The following is a 20,055-nucleotide window of genomic DNA, read 5'->3' as shown; positions in this document are numbered from 1 at the left end:
CACATAAAATGCCCTCTTTTAAGAGAGGAACTTTTTGATCATTTTTATTACTATTCTTTTATCTTAGATGTTAATTTTTCAGGAAGAAAAAAACAAACTTTTCCGTAGTAGCAATATTAAAACAAAGATGAATATGTTGTCAAGAGGCATCTGAACAATCTCCAGCAGTGCCGAGGTTCGCATTTCCCCTTTCCTCTCCGATGCATTTGAGACTTTAATGCTTACTATGTTTATTTAAGCATTTTATTCTGAGACCCCAAACTAATTTGCACAGTTGAAGCAGGAAATAGAATGGGTGGAAACATGCGGGTGTCTGTTATTAGCATCATGGCATGTCATATGCGAATAGAAATGCTCTAAAAATTCAATACCGTATACAGGCATGTGCATCGTCATGCAAAATAAGTCTCTATTGGCCTTATTTTTGAACGCGCGAATGCAGCTCCTAAATACGAGGTAAAAACAACTCCTAGGCTGAATCGCGCGATAGAACGAAAGCGGCTTTAAACCCAGAGACTACAGTTTCCGGCATGCCTCGACGCCACATGTGATTAGCGGCAACTAGAACTACATCTCCCGGCGTGCCCTGGTCTCACATGTGATTTGCTGCGGAACGAACTACATCTCCCGGCAGGCTGCGGAAGGGGGTCGAGTAGGAGGGCCGCTGCTCCGGCCTCCCGCGGCTTCTGGAAGCCGGGCAGGTCCCACTTTGGAGAGGATGGAAGTGTCCGGGGACGCCGGGGTACCAGAATCTGGCGAGATCCGGACTCTAAAGCCGTGTCTGCTGCGCCGCAACCACAGCCGCGAACAGCACGGCGTGGCCGCCTCCTGCCTCGAAGACCTGAGGAGCAAGGGTTGGCTCGGGACCCCGGGCGAGGGGGTAGGGGAGCCGGGGCCGGGAGAGGACGTCCAGCTGGGGCGAGGCGGGGTCAGGAGAGGCGACGTGGGGATTCCTGTAGCTCGGGTGGAGGCTTGGAACAGAAATGGTCCAAGTGGGCTTAGCGATTTACAGATTTCAGGCGCTTGAGCGTAATTAATCTCGTGTGAGACTCCACAGTGGTGGGAAGAGAGCCAGGAAGCAAAGTGCACATTAAGCCAGACTCGGCTTAGGTCTCTTGCCTGAAATCACTTAGATGTTGGACCAAGAGGAGCCCATTGGGTTCCTGCCACTCCGGCACACTCGGGTGGTACAAGAACCCCCAGCTGAGCCCACAGCGGGGTGGGGAGGGGTTTCCACCTTCCACTCTGGCAGGAACCTATGCGGGAAAGAGGGAGTTGCTACTGACCATTTCTGGAGGTCCAGACAAGGAACGTGAGTTGTAAGTGACAGAGCCGACGGAAGTTCCGAGCCCGGCCCCATACTTTTACCAGCTGCTTGGCCTTGCAGTTAACCGTCTCTCAACCCTCAGTTTTCTCATCAGCAAACTGGGTATAGTATTTACAGCCCTGCTTCAAAGGATTGTTGCTTCTCTCAAATAAGCTGATATATTTAAGTGACTTGCAAGTCTTATTAGCCGGTAGCAACAAATTGCTTACCTAAAGAAGTTTGACAGGTTAAATGTGTGAGCCGGCCCCAGGCATGTAGTCACAGTGTGTGTCAGAGGGGACAGTTGCTTACTCTCAGTCACCAACAGAGATCATAAGGAAATTTTCAGAGGCCCATGAACAGCGAATGCATTATAAATGCTTTGGTGACATGGATTTTGCATATAAGCATTTATGTATGTTTTTCCTGACATTAGATTACTTCTAATTCCCCTTCAGTGCCTTGGCTGGATGTGCGTGGCACAGAGGCTCGTGTTCTCTGCAGCCCAGCCCATACATGCCTTGCTGTTCTATTGGGTGGTAGACAACACTGCTGAAGGATATTTGTAGTCTCTTGGCTATTTCTGCCCACTCCAGTCTCGTTAGTATTTGAAGCATTGCTATCACTAAATGGGATAGCACAGACCTGTCCTGGAGAAAACCTCTCGGCCAATGATAATATGAAAAGCTACTGATAGAAGCTTCCACTTCTTTTATACTTTCCCATAGGTTAAAAAAGAAGCTGCTAAGGAAGATATTGTGAAGAACAAAAAGCATTTTCTTTTTTTTTTTTTTGAGACGGAGTCTCGCTGTGTCGCCCAGGCTGGAGGGCAGTGGCGGGATCTCAGCTCACTGCAAGCTCCGCCTCCCGGGTTCACGCCATTCTCCTGCTCAGCCTCTGGAGTAACTGGGACTACAGGCGCCTACCACCACACCCGGCTAATTTTTTGTACTTTCTTAGCAGAGACGGGGTTTCACTGTGTTAGCCAGGATGGTCTTGATTTCCTGACCTCGTGATCTGCCCACCTCGGCCTCCCAAAGTGCTGGGATTACAGGCGTGAGCCACCGCGCCTGGTGTTTTTGGTGTATTTTTTGATATTCGTCACGTAGAATTTAAGAGGACAACTGAGGGCCGGGCGTGATGGCTCACGCCTGTAATCCCAGCACTTCAGGAGGCTGAGGCGGGCGGATCACGAGGTCAGGAGATTGAGACCATCCTGGCTAACGTGAAGAAACCACGTCTCTACTAAAAACACAAAAAAATTTGCCGGTCGTGGTGATGGGCACCTGAAATCCCAGCTACTCAGGAGGCTGAGGCAGGAGAAAGATGTGAACCCAGGAGGCGGAGCTTGCAGTGAGCCAAGATACACCACTGCACTCCAGCCTGGGCAACAGAGTGAGACTCCATCTCAATAATAAAAAAGAAAAAAAGAGGACAACTGAATAAATGAATGAGAGACTGCTTGTTCGCAGGGAATCAGACCAGACTTTGGTTGTTCATTCCAGTAAAAACTCAAATGCGTACCACACGTGAGTGCAGAGTAGCTGGAGTAAACATACTTTCAGGAGCCAGACTTTGTGGGTTTAAGTCCCAGCTTTGCCACTTCCGGCGTGATCCTGGACCAGTTACTTAACCTCTCTGAGCCTTGGGTTCATCATCTATAAAACAGAACTAATAATAGTACCTACTTTACAGGATTATTATGAGATTAAATACTGTATATGAAAAGCACTTAGGCCAGACATGGTGGCTCACGCCTGTAGTCCCAGCACTCTGGGAGGCCGAGGCAGGTAGATCATTAGGTCAGGAGTTCCAGACCAGGCTGGCCAAGATGGTGAAACCCCATCTCTACTAAAAATACAAAAATTAGCCAGGCACAGTGGCCAGCGCCTGTAATCCCAGCTACTTGGGAGACTAAGGCAGAGAATTGCTTGAACCCGGGAGGCGGAGGTTGCAGTGAGCCAAGATTGTACCACTGCACTCCAGCCTGGGCGACAGAGTGAGACTACGTCTCAAAAAAAAAAAAAGAAAAAAGAAAAGCACTTAGGGCTGGGCGCATGGCTCACGCCTCTAATCCCAGCACTTTGGGAGGCCAAGGCAGGCGGATCACAAGGTCAGGAGTTTGAGACCAGCCTGGTCAACATGGTGAAACCACATCTCTACTAAAAATACAAAAATTAGCCAGACACAGTGGTGCACACCTATAATCCCAGCTACTCGGGAGGCTGAGACAGGAGTATCACTTGAACCTGGGAGGCAGAGGTTGCAGTGAGCCGAGATCATACCACTGCACTCCAACCTGGTTAACAGAGTGAGACCCTGCTACCAAAAAAAAAAAAAAGAAAAGAACACTTAGAACAGAATCAGGCATGTGATGAGTGTTCTATTAGTGCTAGAAGTGATGATTGTTATTCTAGTTGTTACCTACCAGGAGTTCTGCTCAGCTCTGGAGCCATACCTACTTGAGGTGCAGGGACAGATACACTTTCCTTATGGTTATTTGTCATTTGCCAAATATTTTCTTCTTTTCAGCCTGTGACATTCTGGCCATTGATAAGTCCCTGACACCAGTCACCCTGGTCCTGGCAGAGGATGGCACCATAGTGGATGATGACGATTACTTTCTGTGTCTACCTTCCAATACTAAGTTTGTGGCGTTGGCCAATAATGAGAAATGGGCCTACAACAATTCAGGTGAGAACCTCTGGCCATATCGAAAACGGCCTATGCAGTACAGCATCCGTCATGATTACTTTCACTGCACAGACAGTTGCCATTTGTCTGGCTTTTTAAGCATTTGTTCAACAAACATTTACTGAGCATTTTCTATGTGCCAGCCATGGTGCTGAGTCCTGGGGATAAAGATGAATGAGGCCAGGCATGGTGGGCAGGTCACCTGAGATCAGAAGTTTGAGACCAGCCTGGCCAACATGGCGAAAGCCCATCTCTACTGAAAATACAAAAACTAGCTGAGCATGGTGGCAGGCACCTGTAATCCCAGCTACTTGGGAGGCTGAGGCGGGAGAATTGCTTGAACCTGGGAGGTGGAGGTTGCAGTGAGCTGAGGTGGTGCCGCTGCACTCCATCCTGGGTGACAGAGCGAGACTGTGTCTCAAAAAAAAAAAAAAAATAGATGAATGAGACATGGGCCCAGTTCTCAACTAAGTCATGGACAGACAGCAACTAAAATGCAGCCTGGCAGGGAGCTCAGTGCTGCAGGCTGCAGTCCGGCTGTTTGGGTCTGGATCCTGGCTCTACCATTTACTAGCCAGGTGACCTTGTGCACATTACATAACCTCTCAGTGCCTTGTTGACATCATAATTATAGAGCCTGTCCCCTAAGATTGTTGTAAAGAAAATATAGTCCATATCAAACCAGGCTTTCTCAATGACACTGTTGACATTTGGGGCTGGAGTTGTGGAGAGGATGCTTTTCATATTGTAGGATGTTCAGCAGCATCCTAGATATTAGGAACTTCCCCCACAACTATGATAACCAAGAATAAATAACTCCAGATATTGTCAGATGTCTCCTGGGGGGCAAAATCGCTCCCACTTGAGAACCACTGATATGAAGCGTTTAGATCTTACCTGGCGCATAGTTAAGGACTCAATAAATGTTACCTGTCACTGTCATCATCATCATCACAGGAGATATAAAGGGGACTAACATTGGTGACCAAGGATCAAGAAGTGTCTTTTTTTTTTTTTTTTTTTGAGACGGAGTCTCGCTCTGTCGCCCAGGCTGGAGTGCGGTGGCCGGATCTCAGCTCACTGCAAGCTCCGCCTCCCGGGTTCACGCCATTCTCCTGCCTCAGCCTCCCGAGTAGCTGGGACCACAGGCGCCCGCCACTTCGCCCGGCTAGTTTTTTGTATTTTTTAGTAGAGACGGGGTTTCACCGTGTTAGCCAGGATGGTCTCGATCTCCTGACCTCGTGATCCGCCCGTCTCGGCCTCCCAAAGTGCTGGGATTACAGGCTTGAGCCACCGCGCCCGGCCAAGAAGTGTCTTGAGAGGGGATTACTTTTAGGGAGGGACTTAAAAAAAAGTGTCTTGAAGTGTGCCACAGAATTGAGGAAAGTATCCTACAGCAGTGGCCCTACCAGCCACCTTTGTACTCAGGCCTAAGGGGCAGCAATTGATGGCTACAGCTCCCCCAGTTAAAGAAGGGACCAGGCTGGGTGCGGTGGCTCAGGCCTGTAATCCTAGCACTTTGGGAGGCCGAGACGGGCGGATCACGAGGTCAGGAGATCAAGACCATCCTGGCTAACACAGTGAAACCCCATCTCTACTAAAACATACAAAAAATTTGCCGGGCATGGTGGTGGGCGCCTGTAGTCCCAGCTACTCGGGAGGCTGAGGCAGGAGAATGGTGTGAACCCGGGAGGTGGAGCCTGCAGTGAGCCAAGATCACACCACTGCACTCCAGTCTGGGCGACAGAGTAAGACTCCATCTCAAAAAAAAAAAGGGCAGGTACGGTGGCTCACGCCTATAATCCCAGCACTTTGGGAGGCCGAGGCGGGCGGATCACCTTAGGTCAGGAGTTCAAGACCAGCCTGACCAACATGGAGAAACCCCATCTCTACTAAAAATACAAAATTAGCCGGGCGTGGTGGCACATGCCTGTAATCTCAGCTACTCGGGAGGCTGAAGCAGGAGAATCGCTTGAACCCAGTAGGCAGAGGTTGTGGTGAGCCGAGATCACGCCATTGCACTCCAGCCTGGGCAACAACAGTGAAACTGTCCCCAAAAAAAAAGGGACCAAGCACCAGAGAAATGCTGGGAAAAATGACTGTTTTTGTTTACAAAAACAGGACACACCTGGACGCACAGAAACCAAAAGGAGAAGTGTGATGGGATTCTGTGTATGTGTGACCATACATTGGGTTTAAATGGCTTCTTTCTATGGAAGAATACAGAGCCATTGCACACAGAAATAAAGATGAAAGAGGGTCAGGCACGGTGGCTCACACCTGTAATCCCAGCACTTTGGGAGACCGAAGCAGGAGAATCACTTGAAATCAGGAGTTTGAGACCAGCATGGCCAACATGGAGAAACTCCGTCTCTACTAAAAATACCAGAATTAGCTGGGCATGATGGTGGGCACCTGTAATCCCAGCTACTTGGAAGGCTGAGGCAGGAGAATCGCTTGAACCTGGGAGGTGGAGGTTGCAGTGAGCCAAGATCGTGCCACTGCACTCCAGCCTGGGCAACAGAGTGAGACTGTCTCAAAAAAAAAAAAAAAAAGATGAAAGAAGAGGGAAAATCAAGGTCCTAGATGGAGATTGGCCCTCCTGTGAATCCTTGAGATAAGATGCTTCTTTCCCATTGAAATTAATCTAGATCCTCAAGAGGTCTGTGTGTGCTTGGAGTGGAGGTGAAAACAGCACTTCAGGTTGTTCTGTGACTGGCATTTTCTCCCATGTGTCAGATGGAGGTACAGCTTGGATTTCCCAAGAGTCCTTTGATGTAGATGAAACAGACAGGGGAGCAGGGTTGAAGTGGAAGAATGTGGCCAGGCAGCTGAAAGAAGATCTGTCCAGCATCATCCTCCTATCAGAGGAAGACCTCCAGGTAAGCCTCCTCCACAATCTGCCGCAATGCTCATCTGGCCTCTGCCCCCTGCCCAGCACCTTCTTAGCTTCCATACTTGCCATAACAATTTCTTTGTTTTAATCTTAATTTTTAAATAATTCTTAAATTACAACTAAGATTTTTCATCTTTTCCTTCTCACCTAGAGTGATTTTTCAACCCTCATCATGAAGCAGAATTACCTGCGGATTTTTTTTCTTTTTTATTTTTGAGACACGGTCTTACTCTGTCGCCTGGGCTGGAGTGCAGTGGTGCGATCTCAGCTCACTGCAACCTCCACCTCCCGGGTTCAAGTGATTCTCCTGCCTCATCATCCCGGCTAGCTGGAATCACAGGTGCACACCAACATGCCCAGCTAATTTTGGTATTTTTAGTAGAGATGGGGTTTCATCATGTTGGCCAGGCTGGTCTTCAACTCCTTATCTCAAGTAATCCACCTGCCTCAGCCTCCTAAACTGCTGGGATTACAGGCGTGAGCCACCATGCCTGGCCAAATTTTTTTTTTAATGCAAATGCCTGGGATCCACCCTAAACCTAATTAGGTGGACGCTGGGGTCAGGGATGCCCTGCTAGAGAATGTAGCATTGTAGTAGCTGGCTTCACATACCAGCGCTATCACCACGACTTTGAGCCAGCAGCTTAGCTTCTCTCCTTGTGTTTTCTCTCTAGTAAGGCTGGGATAGGCCAGGCATGGTGACTCACACCTGTAATCTCAGCACTTTGGGAGGCCAAGGTGGGCGGATCACGAGGTCAGGAGATCAAGACCATGCTGGCTAACACGGTGAAACCCCATCTCTACTAAAAATACAAAAAATTAGCCGGGCGTGGTGGCAGGCGCCTATAGTCCCAGCTACTCGGGAGGCTGAGACAGGAGAATGGCGTGAACCCGGGAGGCAGAGCTTGCAGTGAGCTGAGATTGCGCCACTGCACTCCAGCCCGGGTGACAGAGTGAGACTCCGTCTCAAAAAAAAAAAAAGATTGGGATAAAAAAAGTATGTTTTCATTCAAAGAAAATTTCTCTTTGAGACAGGGTCTTGCTCTGTCACCCAGTGCAGTGGCATGATCATAGCTCACTGCATCCTCGACCTCCTGGCCTCAAGCCATCCTCCCACCTCAGCCTCTCGGGTAGCTGAGACTGTAGGCTTCAACCACCAAACTGGGCTGTTTTTTCTTTTAATTTTTGTAGGCCAGGTGCAGTGGCTCATACCTGTAATCCTAGCACTTTGGGAGGCCAAGGTGAGCAGATTGCCTGAGTTCAGGAGTTGGATGTGGTAAAACCCTATGTCTAAAAAAATTAGCTGGGTGTGGTGGCATGTGCCTATAGTTCCAGCTACTCAGGAAACTGAGGTGGGAGGATCACTTGAGCCCAGGTGGTCAAGGCTTCAGTGAGCCATGACTATACCACACCAATCTGGGCAACAGAGCAAGACTCTCAAAAAAAAAAAAATAATAATAAGGCCCGGCACGGTGGCTCACACCTATAATCCCAGAACTTTAGGAGGCCGAGGTGGGCAGATCACAACCCCAAAAGATCAAGATCATCCTGGCAAACATGGTGCCAAAAGATCAAGACCATCCTGCAAACATGGTGAAACCCTGTCTTTACTAAAAATAGAGCCAGACGCAGTGGCTCACACCTGTAATCCCAGCACTTCGGGAGGCCGAGGTGGGTGGATCATAAGGTCAGGAGTTCAAGAGCAACCTGGCCAAGATGGTGAAACCCAGTCTCTACTAAAAATATAAAAATTAGCCAGGCGTGGTGGCGAGCACCTGTAATCCCAGCTACTCGGGAGGCTGAGGCAGGAGAATCACTTGACCTGGGAGGCGGAGGTAGCAGTGAGCAGAGATCACGCCACTGCATTTTAGCCTGGGAGGCAGAGCAAGACTCCGTCTCAAAAAACAAAAAAATACAAAACTTAGCTGGGCGTGATGGCGTGTGCCTGTAGTCCCAGCGACGCGGGAGGCTGAGGCAAGAGAATAGTTTGAACCCAGAGGCGGAGGTTGCAGTGAGCTGAGATCACATCATTGCACTCCAGCCTGGTGACACAGCAAGACTCCATCTCAAAAAAATTAATTAATTTTTTATAGAGATGAGGTCTTCACATGTTGCCTAGGCTGGTCTGGAACTCCTGGGCTCAGGCAATCCTCCCACCGTAGCCTCCCAAAGTGCTGGGATTATTGACATGAGCCTCTGCGCTTGGCCCCAAAAATGTTGATTCAGCCCCACCCTGTGCCTGTCATGGTTCCATGCACTGGGCGTGCAGCGGCGAACAAGCCAGACACAGTCTCTGCTCTAATGGTGCTTGTATTCTGATGAAGGGAGGCAGAAAACAACAGGAAAGCATATCAGACGGTGGTATGCGGAGAGTGATGGGGGCTACTCTAGATTGGAACATGGAGGAAGTCCTCTTTGAGGAAATGATTTCTTGGTGGTGTTTTGGTTTGGTTTGGTTTGGTTTGGTTTGGTTTGGTTTGAGACAGGGTCTAGCTCTGTTATCCAGGCCGGAGTGCAGTAGTGTGATCTCGGCTCACTGCAACCTCTGCCTGCTGGGCTCAAGCAATCCTCCCACCTCAGCCTCCCAAGTAGCTGGGACCACAGGCGTACTCTACCATGCCCGGCTAATTTTTATATTTTTGGTAAAGGCAGGGTTTCAACATGTTGCCCAGGCTGGTCTTAAACTCCTGGGCTCAAGCAATCCTCCTGCCTCAGCCTCCCAGAGTGCTGGGATTATAGGTGTAAGCCACTACACCCGACCCTTCTTCCCAATTTTAACACTAGAAGAAAACTGGAAAAATCACATGCTTTTCTCTTGACTCTCAGCCAACCATCATAGTAAGTAACTTTGGGAAATGGATTCAGTGAGTTCTGAAATGGATGTATTTGAGAGGTAGAACACCATGTTTAGAAAGTCCTTGTAGGCCGGGCACGGTGGCTCTCACCTGTAATCCTAGCACTTTGGGAGGCCAAGGTGGGTAGATCACCTGAGGTCAGGAGTTTGAGACCAGCCTGGCCAACATGGCAAAACCCCGACTTCACTAAAAATACAAAAATTAGCTGGGCTTGGTGGCACACACCTGTAATCCCAGCTACTAGGAAGGCTGAGGCAGGAAAATTGCTTGAACCTGGGAGGCGGAGGTTGCAGTGAGCCAAGATCGCGCCATCTCCCTCCAGCCTGGGCAACAGAGCAGACTCATCTCAAAAACAAGAAAGTCCTTGTAGATTTCTCAGCGTCTGTTTGTTTTTTAGATGCTTGTTGACGCTCCCTGCGCAGACCTGGCTCAGGAACTACTCCAGAGTTGTGCCACTGTCCAGCAGCTGCAGCACACACTCCAACAAGTGCTTGACCAAAGAGAGGAAGTGCGTCAGTCCAAGCAGCTCCTGCAGCTGTACCTCGAGGCTTTGGAGAAAGAGGGCAGCCTCTTGTCAAAGCAGGAAGGTAGGACTCTCTGCAGGCAGAGTTACTCTGAGAATTCAGGGCTGATGGAGGCATCCCTTGGGAGGACACTATTTGTGATGCAGCCAGAGCCACTGAAGCCACAGCTGCTGGGATGCGGGAAGGGCACGTTTCTCTCTTGCCCAGCCAATTATTGTGGCGAGTTGGTCATGTGGCTGTATGGTCACACCACATCTGATCTCTGTCTCGTGTCTCCTTTGCAGAGTCCAAAGCTGCCTTGGGTGAGGAGGCAGATGCAGTAGACACGGGTATCAGCAGAGAGACCTCCTCGGACGTCACGCTGGCGAGCCACATCCTTACTGCACTGAGGGAGAAGCCGGCTCCAGAGCTGAGCTTATCTAGTCAGGATTTGGAGGTGGGCGGAAACCAGGGTCACTGAGCTACAGAGAAGGACATGCCCTGGGATGTAGTATTACCATGCAGAGACGTGTGGACCCTTTTGTTCACCTCTGCGGACTGTGAATCCTAGCTGCCAATTTGCCTATTCTATGCCCCAGCATTTGCAAAAATCTCATTAGTCTAAATCAAAATAGCTTTAAAGAAAAATGCATACACTTTTCAGATCATCTGACAGACTCTGGTCCCAGGTTGGTAATGAAATGACTGTTCCTGACAGGGAGGAATAGCGGGGCCCAACCTTCTGAGATGGCTTCTGGTTCTTTCCGTGGTTAAAGAAGATCTATAGTCCATCCTGAGGTCTGTCAATGTCACAGGAAAAGGCAAACTTGAGGGATCGTCGCCTGCTGGCTAAGAACAGGGAACTAAAAGCTTGAGGAAGGGGACCCGCCAGGGTGGGTGCTACTTCTGATTCTTTGTCCTTGTCCCTGTCACAAGTACCTCCCTATTGTAGATAGAAGGGAAGGAAACTGTTGACTTGAACTCGGTTAAATTTCCTGAAGGTGGAGGACCTTAGAGTTGCTCCAAGTAAACTTTGCAAGGACTGCTTCCTGTTGGTGTTGTAAGAAAAGGCCCATGCTTGGCCAGGCACAGTGGCTCACACCTGTTAATGCCAGCACTTTAGGAGGCCGAGGCAGGTGGATCACCTGAGGTCAGGAGTTCGAGACCAGCCTGACCAACATGGTGAAACCCCATCTTTACTAAAAATACAAATATTAGCCTGGCGTGGTGGCGGGAGCTGGGGCAAGAGAATCACTTGAACCCAAGAGGCAGAGATTGCAGTGAGCCAAGATCGCACCACTGCACTCCAGCCTGGGCGACAAGAGTGAAAACTCATCTTAAAAAAGCCCATGACGGCCAGGCGCCGTGGCTCACGCCTGTAATCCCAACACTTTGGGAGGCCGAGATGGGTGGATCATGAGGTCAGGAGATCGAGACCATCCTGGCGAACATAGTGAGACCCCATCTCTACTAAAAAAAATACAAAAAAATTAGCCGGGCATGGTGGCCAGTGCCTGTAGTCCCAGCTACTTGGGAGGCTGAGGCAGGAGAATGGCATGAACCCGGAAGGCGGAGCTTGCAGTGAGCGGAAATCGCACCACTCTACTCCAGCCTGGGCAACAGAGCGAGACTCTGTCAAAAAAAAAAAAAGCTCATGGCAATTGATGGTAAAGGAAACCCGGCATTTCAGTGTGAAGAGGTAACATAAACAGGTACTGCCTCATCGCACTCCCCAAAAGAGAGTCAGGAGAGCAGCAGGAGAGGCGCACAGAAGGCCCAGTTCTCAGGGGTTCTTATTCTTGCTACAGTTGGTTACCAGGGAAGACCCCAAAGCACTGGCTGTTGCTTTGAACTGGGACATAAGGAAGACGGAGACTGTTCAAGAGGCCTGTGAGCGGGAGCTCGCCCTGCGCCTGCAGCAGATGCAGAGCTTGCATTCCCTCCGGAGCATCTCGGCAAGGAAGGCCTCACCACCTGGAGAACGGCAGAATCCTAAGCGAGCCAAACAGGAGCCCACATAGCAGCAGCGGGAAGTGTGCCAAGGAAGCTCTGTGGCATTGTTATTGGTAGACTCCCTCAGCCTCATCATTTGACTACCTATGTACTACTCTAGCCCCACCTTAGAGCACCTTCCAGAAAAGCTATTCCAGGTCTCAACATATGCCCTTCCACCAATTTTTTTTTTTTTTTTAGCCCCACCAGCTTCAGGACTTCTGCCAATTTTCAGTGATGTAGCTGTATCAACAATATCCCACCTCCTCTAATTACATATTATGTTCTCTGTTCAAAAGTAATTGGCAGTGATTGGCCAGGCGCGGTGGCTCACACCTGTAATCCCAACACTTTGGGAGGCCGAGGCTGGCAAGTTCACAAGGTCAGGAGATAGGGACCATCCTGGCTAACGCGGTGAAACCCCATCTCTACTAAACATACAAAAAAATTAGCCTGGCATGGTGGCGGGCGCCTGTAGTCCTAGGTACTCGAGAGGCTGAGGCAGGAGGATGGTGTGAACCCGGGAGGCGGAACTTGCAGTGAGCTGAGATTGCACCACTGCACTCCAGCCTGGGTGATAGAGTGAGGCTCCATCTCACCAAAAAAAAAAAAAAAAAAAAGTAATTGGCAGTGACTATGGGTGCACACCTAACATTTAGCCCTGCCCCATATGGAACAGTTAAAAAAAAAAAAAAAAAGGGCCGGGCGCGGTGGCTCAAGCCTGTAATCCCAGCACTTTGGGAGGCCGAGACGGGCGGATCACGTGGTCAAGAGATCGAGACCACCCTGACTAACACGGTGAAACCCCGTCTCTACTAAAAAAAAAAATACAAAATACTAGCCGGGTGAGGTGGCGGGCGCCTGTAGTCCCAGCTACTCGGGAGGCTGAGGCAGGAGAATGGCGTGAACCCGGGAGGCGGAGCTTACAGTGAGCTGAGATCCGGCCACTGCACTCCAGCCTGGCGACAGAGCCGGACTCCGTCTCAAAAAAAAAAAAAAGAAAGTCCGGGCCTGGCACGGTGGCTCACGCTTGTAAGCCCAGCACTTTGGGAGGCCGAGGTGGGTGGATCACGAGGTCAGGAGATCGAGACCATTCTGGCTAACACAGTGAAACCCGTCTCTACTAAAAGTACAAGACATTAGCCGGGCTTGGTGGCAGGAGCCTGTAGTCCCAGCTACTCAGGAGGCTGAGGCAGGAGAGTCCCTTGAACCAGGAGGCGGAGCTTGCAGTGAGCCGAGATTACGCCACTGCACTCCAGCCTGGCGACAGAGTGACACTCCATCTCAAAAAAAAAAAAAAGGCCAGGCACCACGGTGGCTCACACCTTTAATCCCAGCACTTTGGAGGCTGATGTGGGCGAATCATCTGAGGTCAGGAGTTCGAGACCAACCTGGCCAATATGGTGAAACCCCAGCTACTTGGGAGGCAGAGGCTGCAGCGAGCTGAGAGCGTGTCACTGCACTCCAGCCTGGGCAACAGAGCGAGGCTCCGTATCTCAAAAAAAAAAAAAAAAGTTTTGTTTTGTTTTTTTGAGACAGAGTCTCACTCTGTCACCTAGTCTGGAGTGCAGTGGTACACTCTCAGCTCACTGCAACCTCCACCTCCCAGGTTCAAGCGATTCTCGTTTCAGCCTCCCAAGTAGCTGGGATTACAGGCGGGCGCCACCATGCCCGGCTAATTTTTGTATTTTTAGTAAGGACAGGGTTTTGTTACTTTGGCCAGGCTGGTCTCAAACTCCTGACCTCAGGTGATCCACCCGCCTCAGCCTCCCAAAGTGTTGAGATTACAGGCGTAAGCCACCACCCCTGGCCCAGAAAAAAATAATTTTTTTAATAAAGTAATTGTCAGCTTAGACAACATAGCAAGACTCTCTCTACAAAAAAAAATTTTAAGTTAGCCAGGCATAGTCCTAGCTACTCAGGCTGAGGTAAGAGGATCGCTTGAGCCCAGGAGTTGAAGGCTGCAGTGAGCTCTGATCATGCCACCACACTCCAGCCTGGATGACAGAGTAAGACCCTACTTTTCTTTTTTTTAAAAAGGTAATTGTCGGCCGGGCGCGGTGGCTCACGCCTGTAATCCCAGCACTTTGGGAGGCCGAGGCGGACGGATCACAAGGTCAGGAGATCGAGACCACGGTGAAACCCCGTCTCTACTAAAAATACAAAAAATTAGCCGGGCGCGGTTGTGGGCGCCTGTAGTCCCAGCTACTCGGGAGGCTGAGGCAGGAGAATGGCGTGAACCCGGGAGGCGGAGCTTGCAGTGAGCCGAGATCGCGCCACTGCACTCCAGCCTGGGCGACAGAGTGAGACTCCGTCTCAAAAAAAAAATAAAATAAAATAAAAATAAAAATAAAAAGGTAATTGTCAAGGGCAATGAAAAGAAATGGTTGTATTTGCAAATCATTATCCTTATTCTGAAGATAGCACTGCAGAATTTTAAGCACAGATAGTGGTGAAGATGGGACATTACAGAGTGCTGATTATGGCCACAAACTTGTTTCTCCAGTTAATGAACTGTTTTATTTGTTGGTTTAAAGATCCACATTAAGCTTGTAGACCATAGGGACATATGGAAAGTCCATTTCTAATATCTAATTCAGTATTGTTAAATTATATCTTACCACTATGAAACTTCAGTTTTCTAATTGCTTTATCAGCAGGGGGTATAAAAGGTCATTAAAGCAATTTCCGTGTGCTATGACTCCAAGTCTCTGGGTGTGAAGCAGAGCAAGCCTGGTTAGTCCTGTCTCCATACAGACTAGTTCTGCAGGTTTGGTAATCTATAGTACACTCCTTGCAGGGAAAAGGTAATGACTTATCATGGACTTACTTGACCGTTTTTTATGCATGCTTAGAGGAAAACAGAATGCTATTAAGAGATTCATTGGCTAGTTATTAAGTAAAGAAATATCACAATAGGCCGGGCGCAGTGACTAACACCTGTAATCCCAGCATTTTGAGAGGCCGAGGCGGGTGGATCACCTGAGGTCAGGAGTTCAAGACAAGCCTAGCCAACATGGTGAAACCCCATCCCTACTAAAATTATAAAAAATTAGCCGGGTGTCGTGGTACACGCCTGTAGTCCTAGTTACTTGGGAGGCTGAGGCACGAGAATTGCTTGAACCCAGGAAGTGGAGGTGGAGGTGAGCCAAAATTGTGCCACTGTACTCCAGCCTGGGTGACAGAGTGAGACACTGTCACGAAAAAAAAAAAAAGAAAGAAAGAAATATCACAATATGTCACAATAGGCCGGGCGCAGTGGCTCACACCTGTAATCTCAGCACTTTGGGAGGCCGAGGCAGACGGATCACCTGAGGTCAGGAGTTTGAGACCGGCCTGGCCGACGTGACAAAACCCCGTCTACTAAAAATACAAAAATTAGCCGCCGTGATGGTGGGCACCTGTAATCCCAGCTACCCAGGAGGCTGAGGCATGATAATCACTTGAACCCAGGAGATGGAGAGTGTAGTGAGCTGAGATCCTGCCACTGCGCTCCAGTCTGGGCAACAGAGCGAGACTGTCTCAAAAAAAAAATTATCACAGTAAGTCCTAGGGTAAAGATGGGGATACAGAAAAAAATTAAGTAGAAAACAACTGTTTCATTTTCCTGTGATTCAAGGAGGGCTTAGATGTACTCAGCATCCTTTTACTAATGTCCTCCATTGGCTCTCACTAGCCCCAACATTTCCCTTTTTATAGCTTATTTTGTAATGCCTCCTTGATTATCCTTTAATAGAAGCCATCACTGGTAATCTACCCTCATACTTACAGAAGCCCCAGTTATCAATGTAATGCCCCAAATGTACTATTTCAGGGCAAAAAGGAAAATAGTTTCCAATAAAGTGGCGTGTGTTTCACTGTCAGATGCTTGCACTTACACATGGACTCGCTGTGTGTCTGACAGAGGCTGACTGGCACGCAGAGCACAGAGACTGTCAGCTCAGACACCACCAGCAGCATTGCCCTTGGGAGTGGGATTTCCCAGAACAATAAATGTGTCTGTCCTTGATTTACAAAGTAGCTACATTCCTAGGAAATCCAGGGTACATGAAAACCCAACCATGTTACCCAGGCTGGTCTCAAACTCCAGGCCTCAAGCAATACTCCCACATCAGCTTCCCAGAGTTTTGGGATTACAGGCATGAGCCACCACACACAGCCAGAATATTTTCTTTCTGTCAGACACACAGAGCTTTCGTTGACTCGTCTGGGCATTGGTATTGGTATTCTGTACTTGAAGCGAATCCACCAAGCGGCTGAACTGGATGGAAAATGGAAAATGTCCTGTGGATTTGGGAGTGAGACAAACCAGATTGAGTCTAACCTCTTAGTCTACGGCTCCAAGCTTGAAAGGGTTAAATGAAGTACTATATTTGTTTTGTTTTGTTTTGTTTGAACCTGTGGGTAATGGCACAGTGTCTGCTCACTGCAGCCTCTATCTCCTGGGTTCAAGCGATTCTCTTGCCTCAGCCTCCAGAGTAGCTGGGATTACAGGCGCCCGCCACCACACCCGGCTAAATTTTTTTTTGTATTTTTAGTAGACACAGGGTTTCACCATGTTGGCTAGGCTGGTCTCAAACTTCTGACCTCAAGTGATCCACCTGCCTTGGCCTCCCAAAGTGCTGGGATTACAGGTGGTGAGCCACCGCGCCTGGCCTAAGTGAACTACTGTATGACCGACCGACCTGGGGAACATAGCAAGACCCCATCTCTACAAAAATTTAAAAACTAAAAATGAGCCGGGTGTAGTGGCACATGCCTGTAATCCTAGATACTCAGGAGGTCAAGGCAGAAGGATCACTTGAGCCCAGGAGTTTGAGGCTGCAATGAGCTATGATCGTGCCACTGCACTCCACCCTGGGTGACAGAGTGAGGCCCTGTCTCAAAATAAATAATCCAATCCCCCCTCAAAAAAGGAATGAAGTACTATAATGAGAAAAATCCTAGTACCTAATGTATAGTAGACAGTGGAGAGTGGTTCTCTTTCGTTTCTCAGGGGCAGACAGGGTGCTGGAGTCCTCTATCAAGAGTCAGTAGGGGCCGGGCGCGGTGGCTCAAGCCTGTAATCCCAGCACTTTGGGAGGCCGAGATGGGCGGATCACGAGGTCAGGAGATCGAGACCATGCTGGCTAACATGGTGAAACCCCGTCTCTACTAAAAAATACAAAAAATTAGCCGGGCGAGGTGGCGGGTGCCTGTGGTCCCAGCTACTCGGGAGGCTGAGGCGGGAGAATGGCGTGAACCCAGGAGGCGGAGCTTGCAGTGAGCTGAGATCCGGCCACTGCACTCCAGCCTGGGTGACAGAGCGAGACTCTGTCTCAAAAAAAAAAAAAAAAAAAAAAAAAGAGTCAGTAGGGCAAAGACTGTGAACTCTAGCCCAGATGTATAATGAATGTGGTCACAAACATATTGCCCCATTACCATTTACTTCCCTATAACCACTGTGCCTCCAGCCTTGTAGAATAGGCGCACAGGAGCACAGCAATATGTCTAGAAATGGGAGCAAGAGAGAGCAGGCCATACCTGTTCTCATACTAGGAGAAAAGAACGTCAAAGAAAGCAGCTGGAACTAATGAACTCTACATTAGCCATATTCCATTCTTTCAACTTAAGTCAAATGTCGGTCCCCATTAGGCAACTGGCTTTGACAGGTGCTATGCTAATTACCACTTACTAACCTTTAATTTCTGGGTAAAAGCAAAAGAGAAAAACTAATGGATTTTTCATTTTCCAGAGAGACAGGAATAAAATAATAGTGGTCTGTAGAAAAAAGAAAACCTGCTTCAATTACAAGAATTATTAATGTGTCTTTAATAACCACATTATTGCTGGGCGCGGTGGCTCATGCCTGTAATCCCAGCACTTTGGGAGGCCGAGGCGGGCGGATCACCTGAGGTGGGGAGTTCGAGACCAGCCTGACCAACATGGAGAAACCCCGTCTCTACTAAAAATACAAAATTAGCCGGGCGTGGTGGCGCATGCCTGTAATCCCAGCTACTAGGGAGGCTGAGGCAGGAGAATTGCTTGAACCTGGGAGGCGGAGGTTGTGGTGAGCCAATATAGTGCCATTGCACTCCAGCCTGGGCAAAACTCCCTCTCAAAAAAAAAAAAAAAATTATTTAGCTGTTTAATTCCTAATTACCTGTTCAAGCTTCCCCCCCCGCCGCCACCTTGAGGGTTTTTGTCCCTTTTGTTTGTGGAGTTTTGCCTTAAATCCTTTTGGCTGCATCTTATACACCTTGCGGTTTTTAAGGACCTTGGACATGATCTAGTCTGCATCCCCATCCACTGCCTGGGTCCTCCCAACAGCTCTGACAGTGAGAGCCTCCAGCCAGGGGGACAGACGCCCTCCCAGGAGCTGCACTGCACTTTCAGATTGCAGAACCTTAGAGTTGGCAACTTGCTCAGATGATATCAGACAACACTCGTGCAATTAACAAAGTTACAAGGAAATGAACCAACAGGTTAAGGCATGGATACTGGATTTTCTTTGATATTTTTCTTTTCCTTTTTTTTTTTTTTTTTTTTTTTGAGACAATCTTGCTCTGTCGCCCAGGCTGGAGTACAGTGGCTTGATCTCAGCTCACTGCAACCTCCGCCTCCCAGGTTCACCAGGTTCAACGGATTCTCCTGCCTCAACTCCCCAAATAGCTGGGATTACAGGGGTGTGCCACCACCCCCGGCTAATTTTTGTATTTTTAGTAGTGATGGGGTTTCTCCATGTTGGCCAGGTTGATATCAAACTTCTGACCTCACGTGATCTGCCGTCCTCGGCCTCCCAAAGTGCTGGGATTACAAGCATGAGCCACCACGCCCGGCTGTATTTTTCAGTACCATAAGAACTATTACCCCCAAAATTCTAGCTTTTCCTCCAGACTGATTTTTTTAACAAGACAAATACGTTTTTAAATTACAAATGCAAAATGGGAAAGAGAAATTACTATTTTTACTAGCATTATAAGAAGTTACAAATAGCCCAGGGGTGGTACCACAGTGGCTCATGCTTGTAGCTGTAATCCCAGCTACTCAGGAGGCTAAGGCAGGAGAATCGCTTGAACCCGGGAGGTGGAGGTTGCAGTGAGCCGAGATCATGCCATTGCACTCCAGCCTAGGCAACAAGAGCGAAACTCCGTCTCGAAAAAGAAAAAAAAAGTGCGTATAGCATCCCCTTACCCAGCCCAAGTCTCTCTCTTGCTCTTGCTCTTGCTCTCCTCACTGTGTGATACACTGGGTCCTACTTGGCTTTCAGTAATGATTGGAAGCTTCCTGAGGCCTCACCAGAAACTGAGCAGATAGATTCCTGGTGCCATGCTTTTTTTTTTTTTTTTTTTTGAGACGGAGTTTTGCTCTTGTTGCCCAGGCTGGAGTGCAATGGCGTGATCTCGACTCACCGCAACCTCTACCTCCCAGGTTCAAGCAATTCTCCTGCCTCAGCCTCCCTAGTAGCTGGGATTACAGGCATGTGCCACCACCATTAGCCCGGCTAATTTTGTATTTTTAGTAGAGACGGGCTTTCTCCATGTTGGTCGGGTTGGTCCAGTCCAACCTCAGGTGATCTGCCCGCCTCGGTCTCTCAAAGTGTTGGGATTACGGGTGTGAGCCACCGCACCCAGCCACCTGGTGCCATGCTTCTATACAGCCTGTGGAACCATGAGTCAAACCTCTTCTCAGGTTTTGTTTTTTTTTTTGAGAGAGTTGTGCTCTTGTTGCCCAGGCTGGAGTGCAATGGTGCAATCTCAGCTCACCGCAACCTCCGCCTCCCAGGTTGAAGCGATTCTCCTGCCTCAGCCTCCTGAGTAGCTGGGATTA

General features: G+C 49.0%; 1 protein-coding gene across 2 annotated transcripts; it reads left to right on the top strand.

The window, feature by feature from the left end:
- The first annotated feature begins 599 nt into the window (after positions 1 to 599).
- Positions 600 to 12,844, top strand: DFFA (DNA fragmentation factor subunit alpha). Of its 2 annotated transcripts, XM_025382325.1 has the most exons (6): positions 600 to 854; positions 3,839 to 4,000; positions 6,740 to 6,882; positions 10,149 to 10,338; positions 10,560 to 10,711; positions 12,063 to 12,844. In XM_025382325.1, the coding sequence occupies exons 1-6, from the start codon at positions 719 to 721 to the stop codon at positions 12,273 to 12,275; spliced, it is 996 nt and encodes a 331-aa protein (XP_025238110.1). In that variant the 5' UTR covers positions 600 to 718; the 3' UTR covers positions 12,276 to 12,844. The 2 variants fall into 2 exon arrangements, with proteins under 2 accessions (XP_025238110.1, XP_025238115.1); XM_025382330.1 differs by lacking the exon at positions 3,839 to 4,000 and having other exon boundaries at positions 654 to 854.
- The last annotated feature ends 7,211 nt before the right edge of the window (positions 12,845 to 20,055 follow it).

The sequence above is a fragment of the Theropithecus gelada genome, chromosome 1 (assembly GCF_003255815.1).
Source record: "Theropithecus gelada isolate Dixy chromosome 1, Tgel_1.0, whole genome shotgun sequence".
Classification (NCBI taxonomy): domain Eukaryota; kingdom Metazoa; phylum Chordata; class Mammalia; order Primates; family Cercopithecidae; genus Theropithecus; species Theropithecus gelada.
Note: the sequence above shows the minus strand (reverse complement) of the source record. Positions and strands in the feature narration are given on the sequence as shown.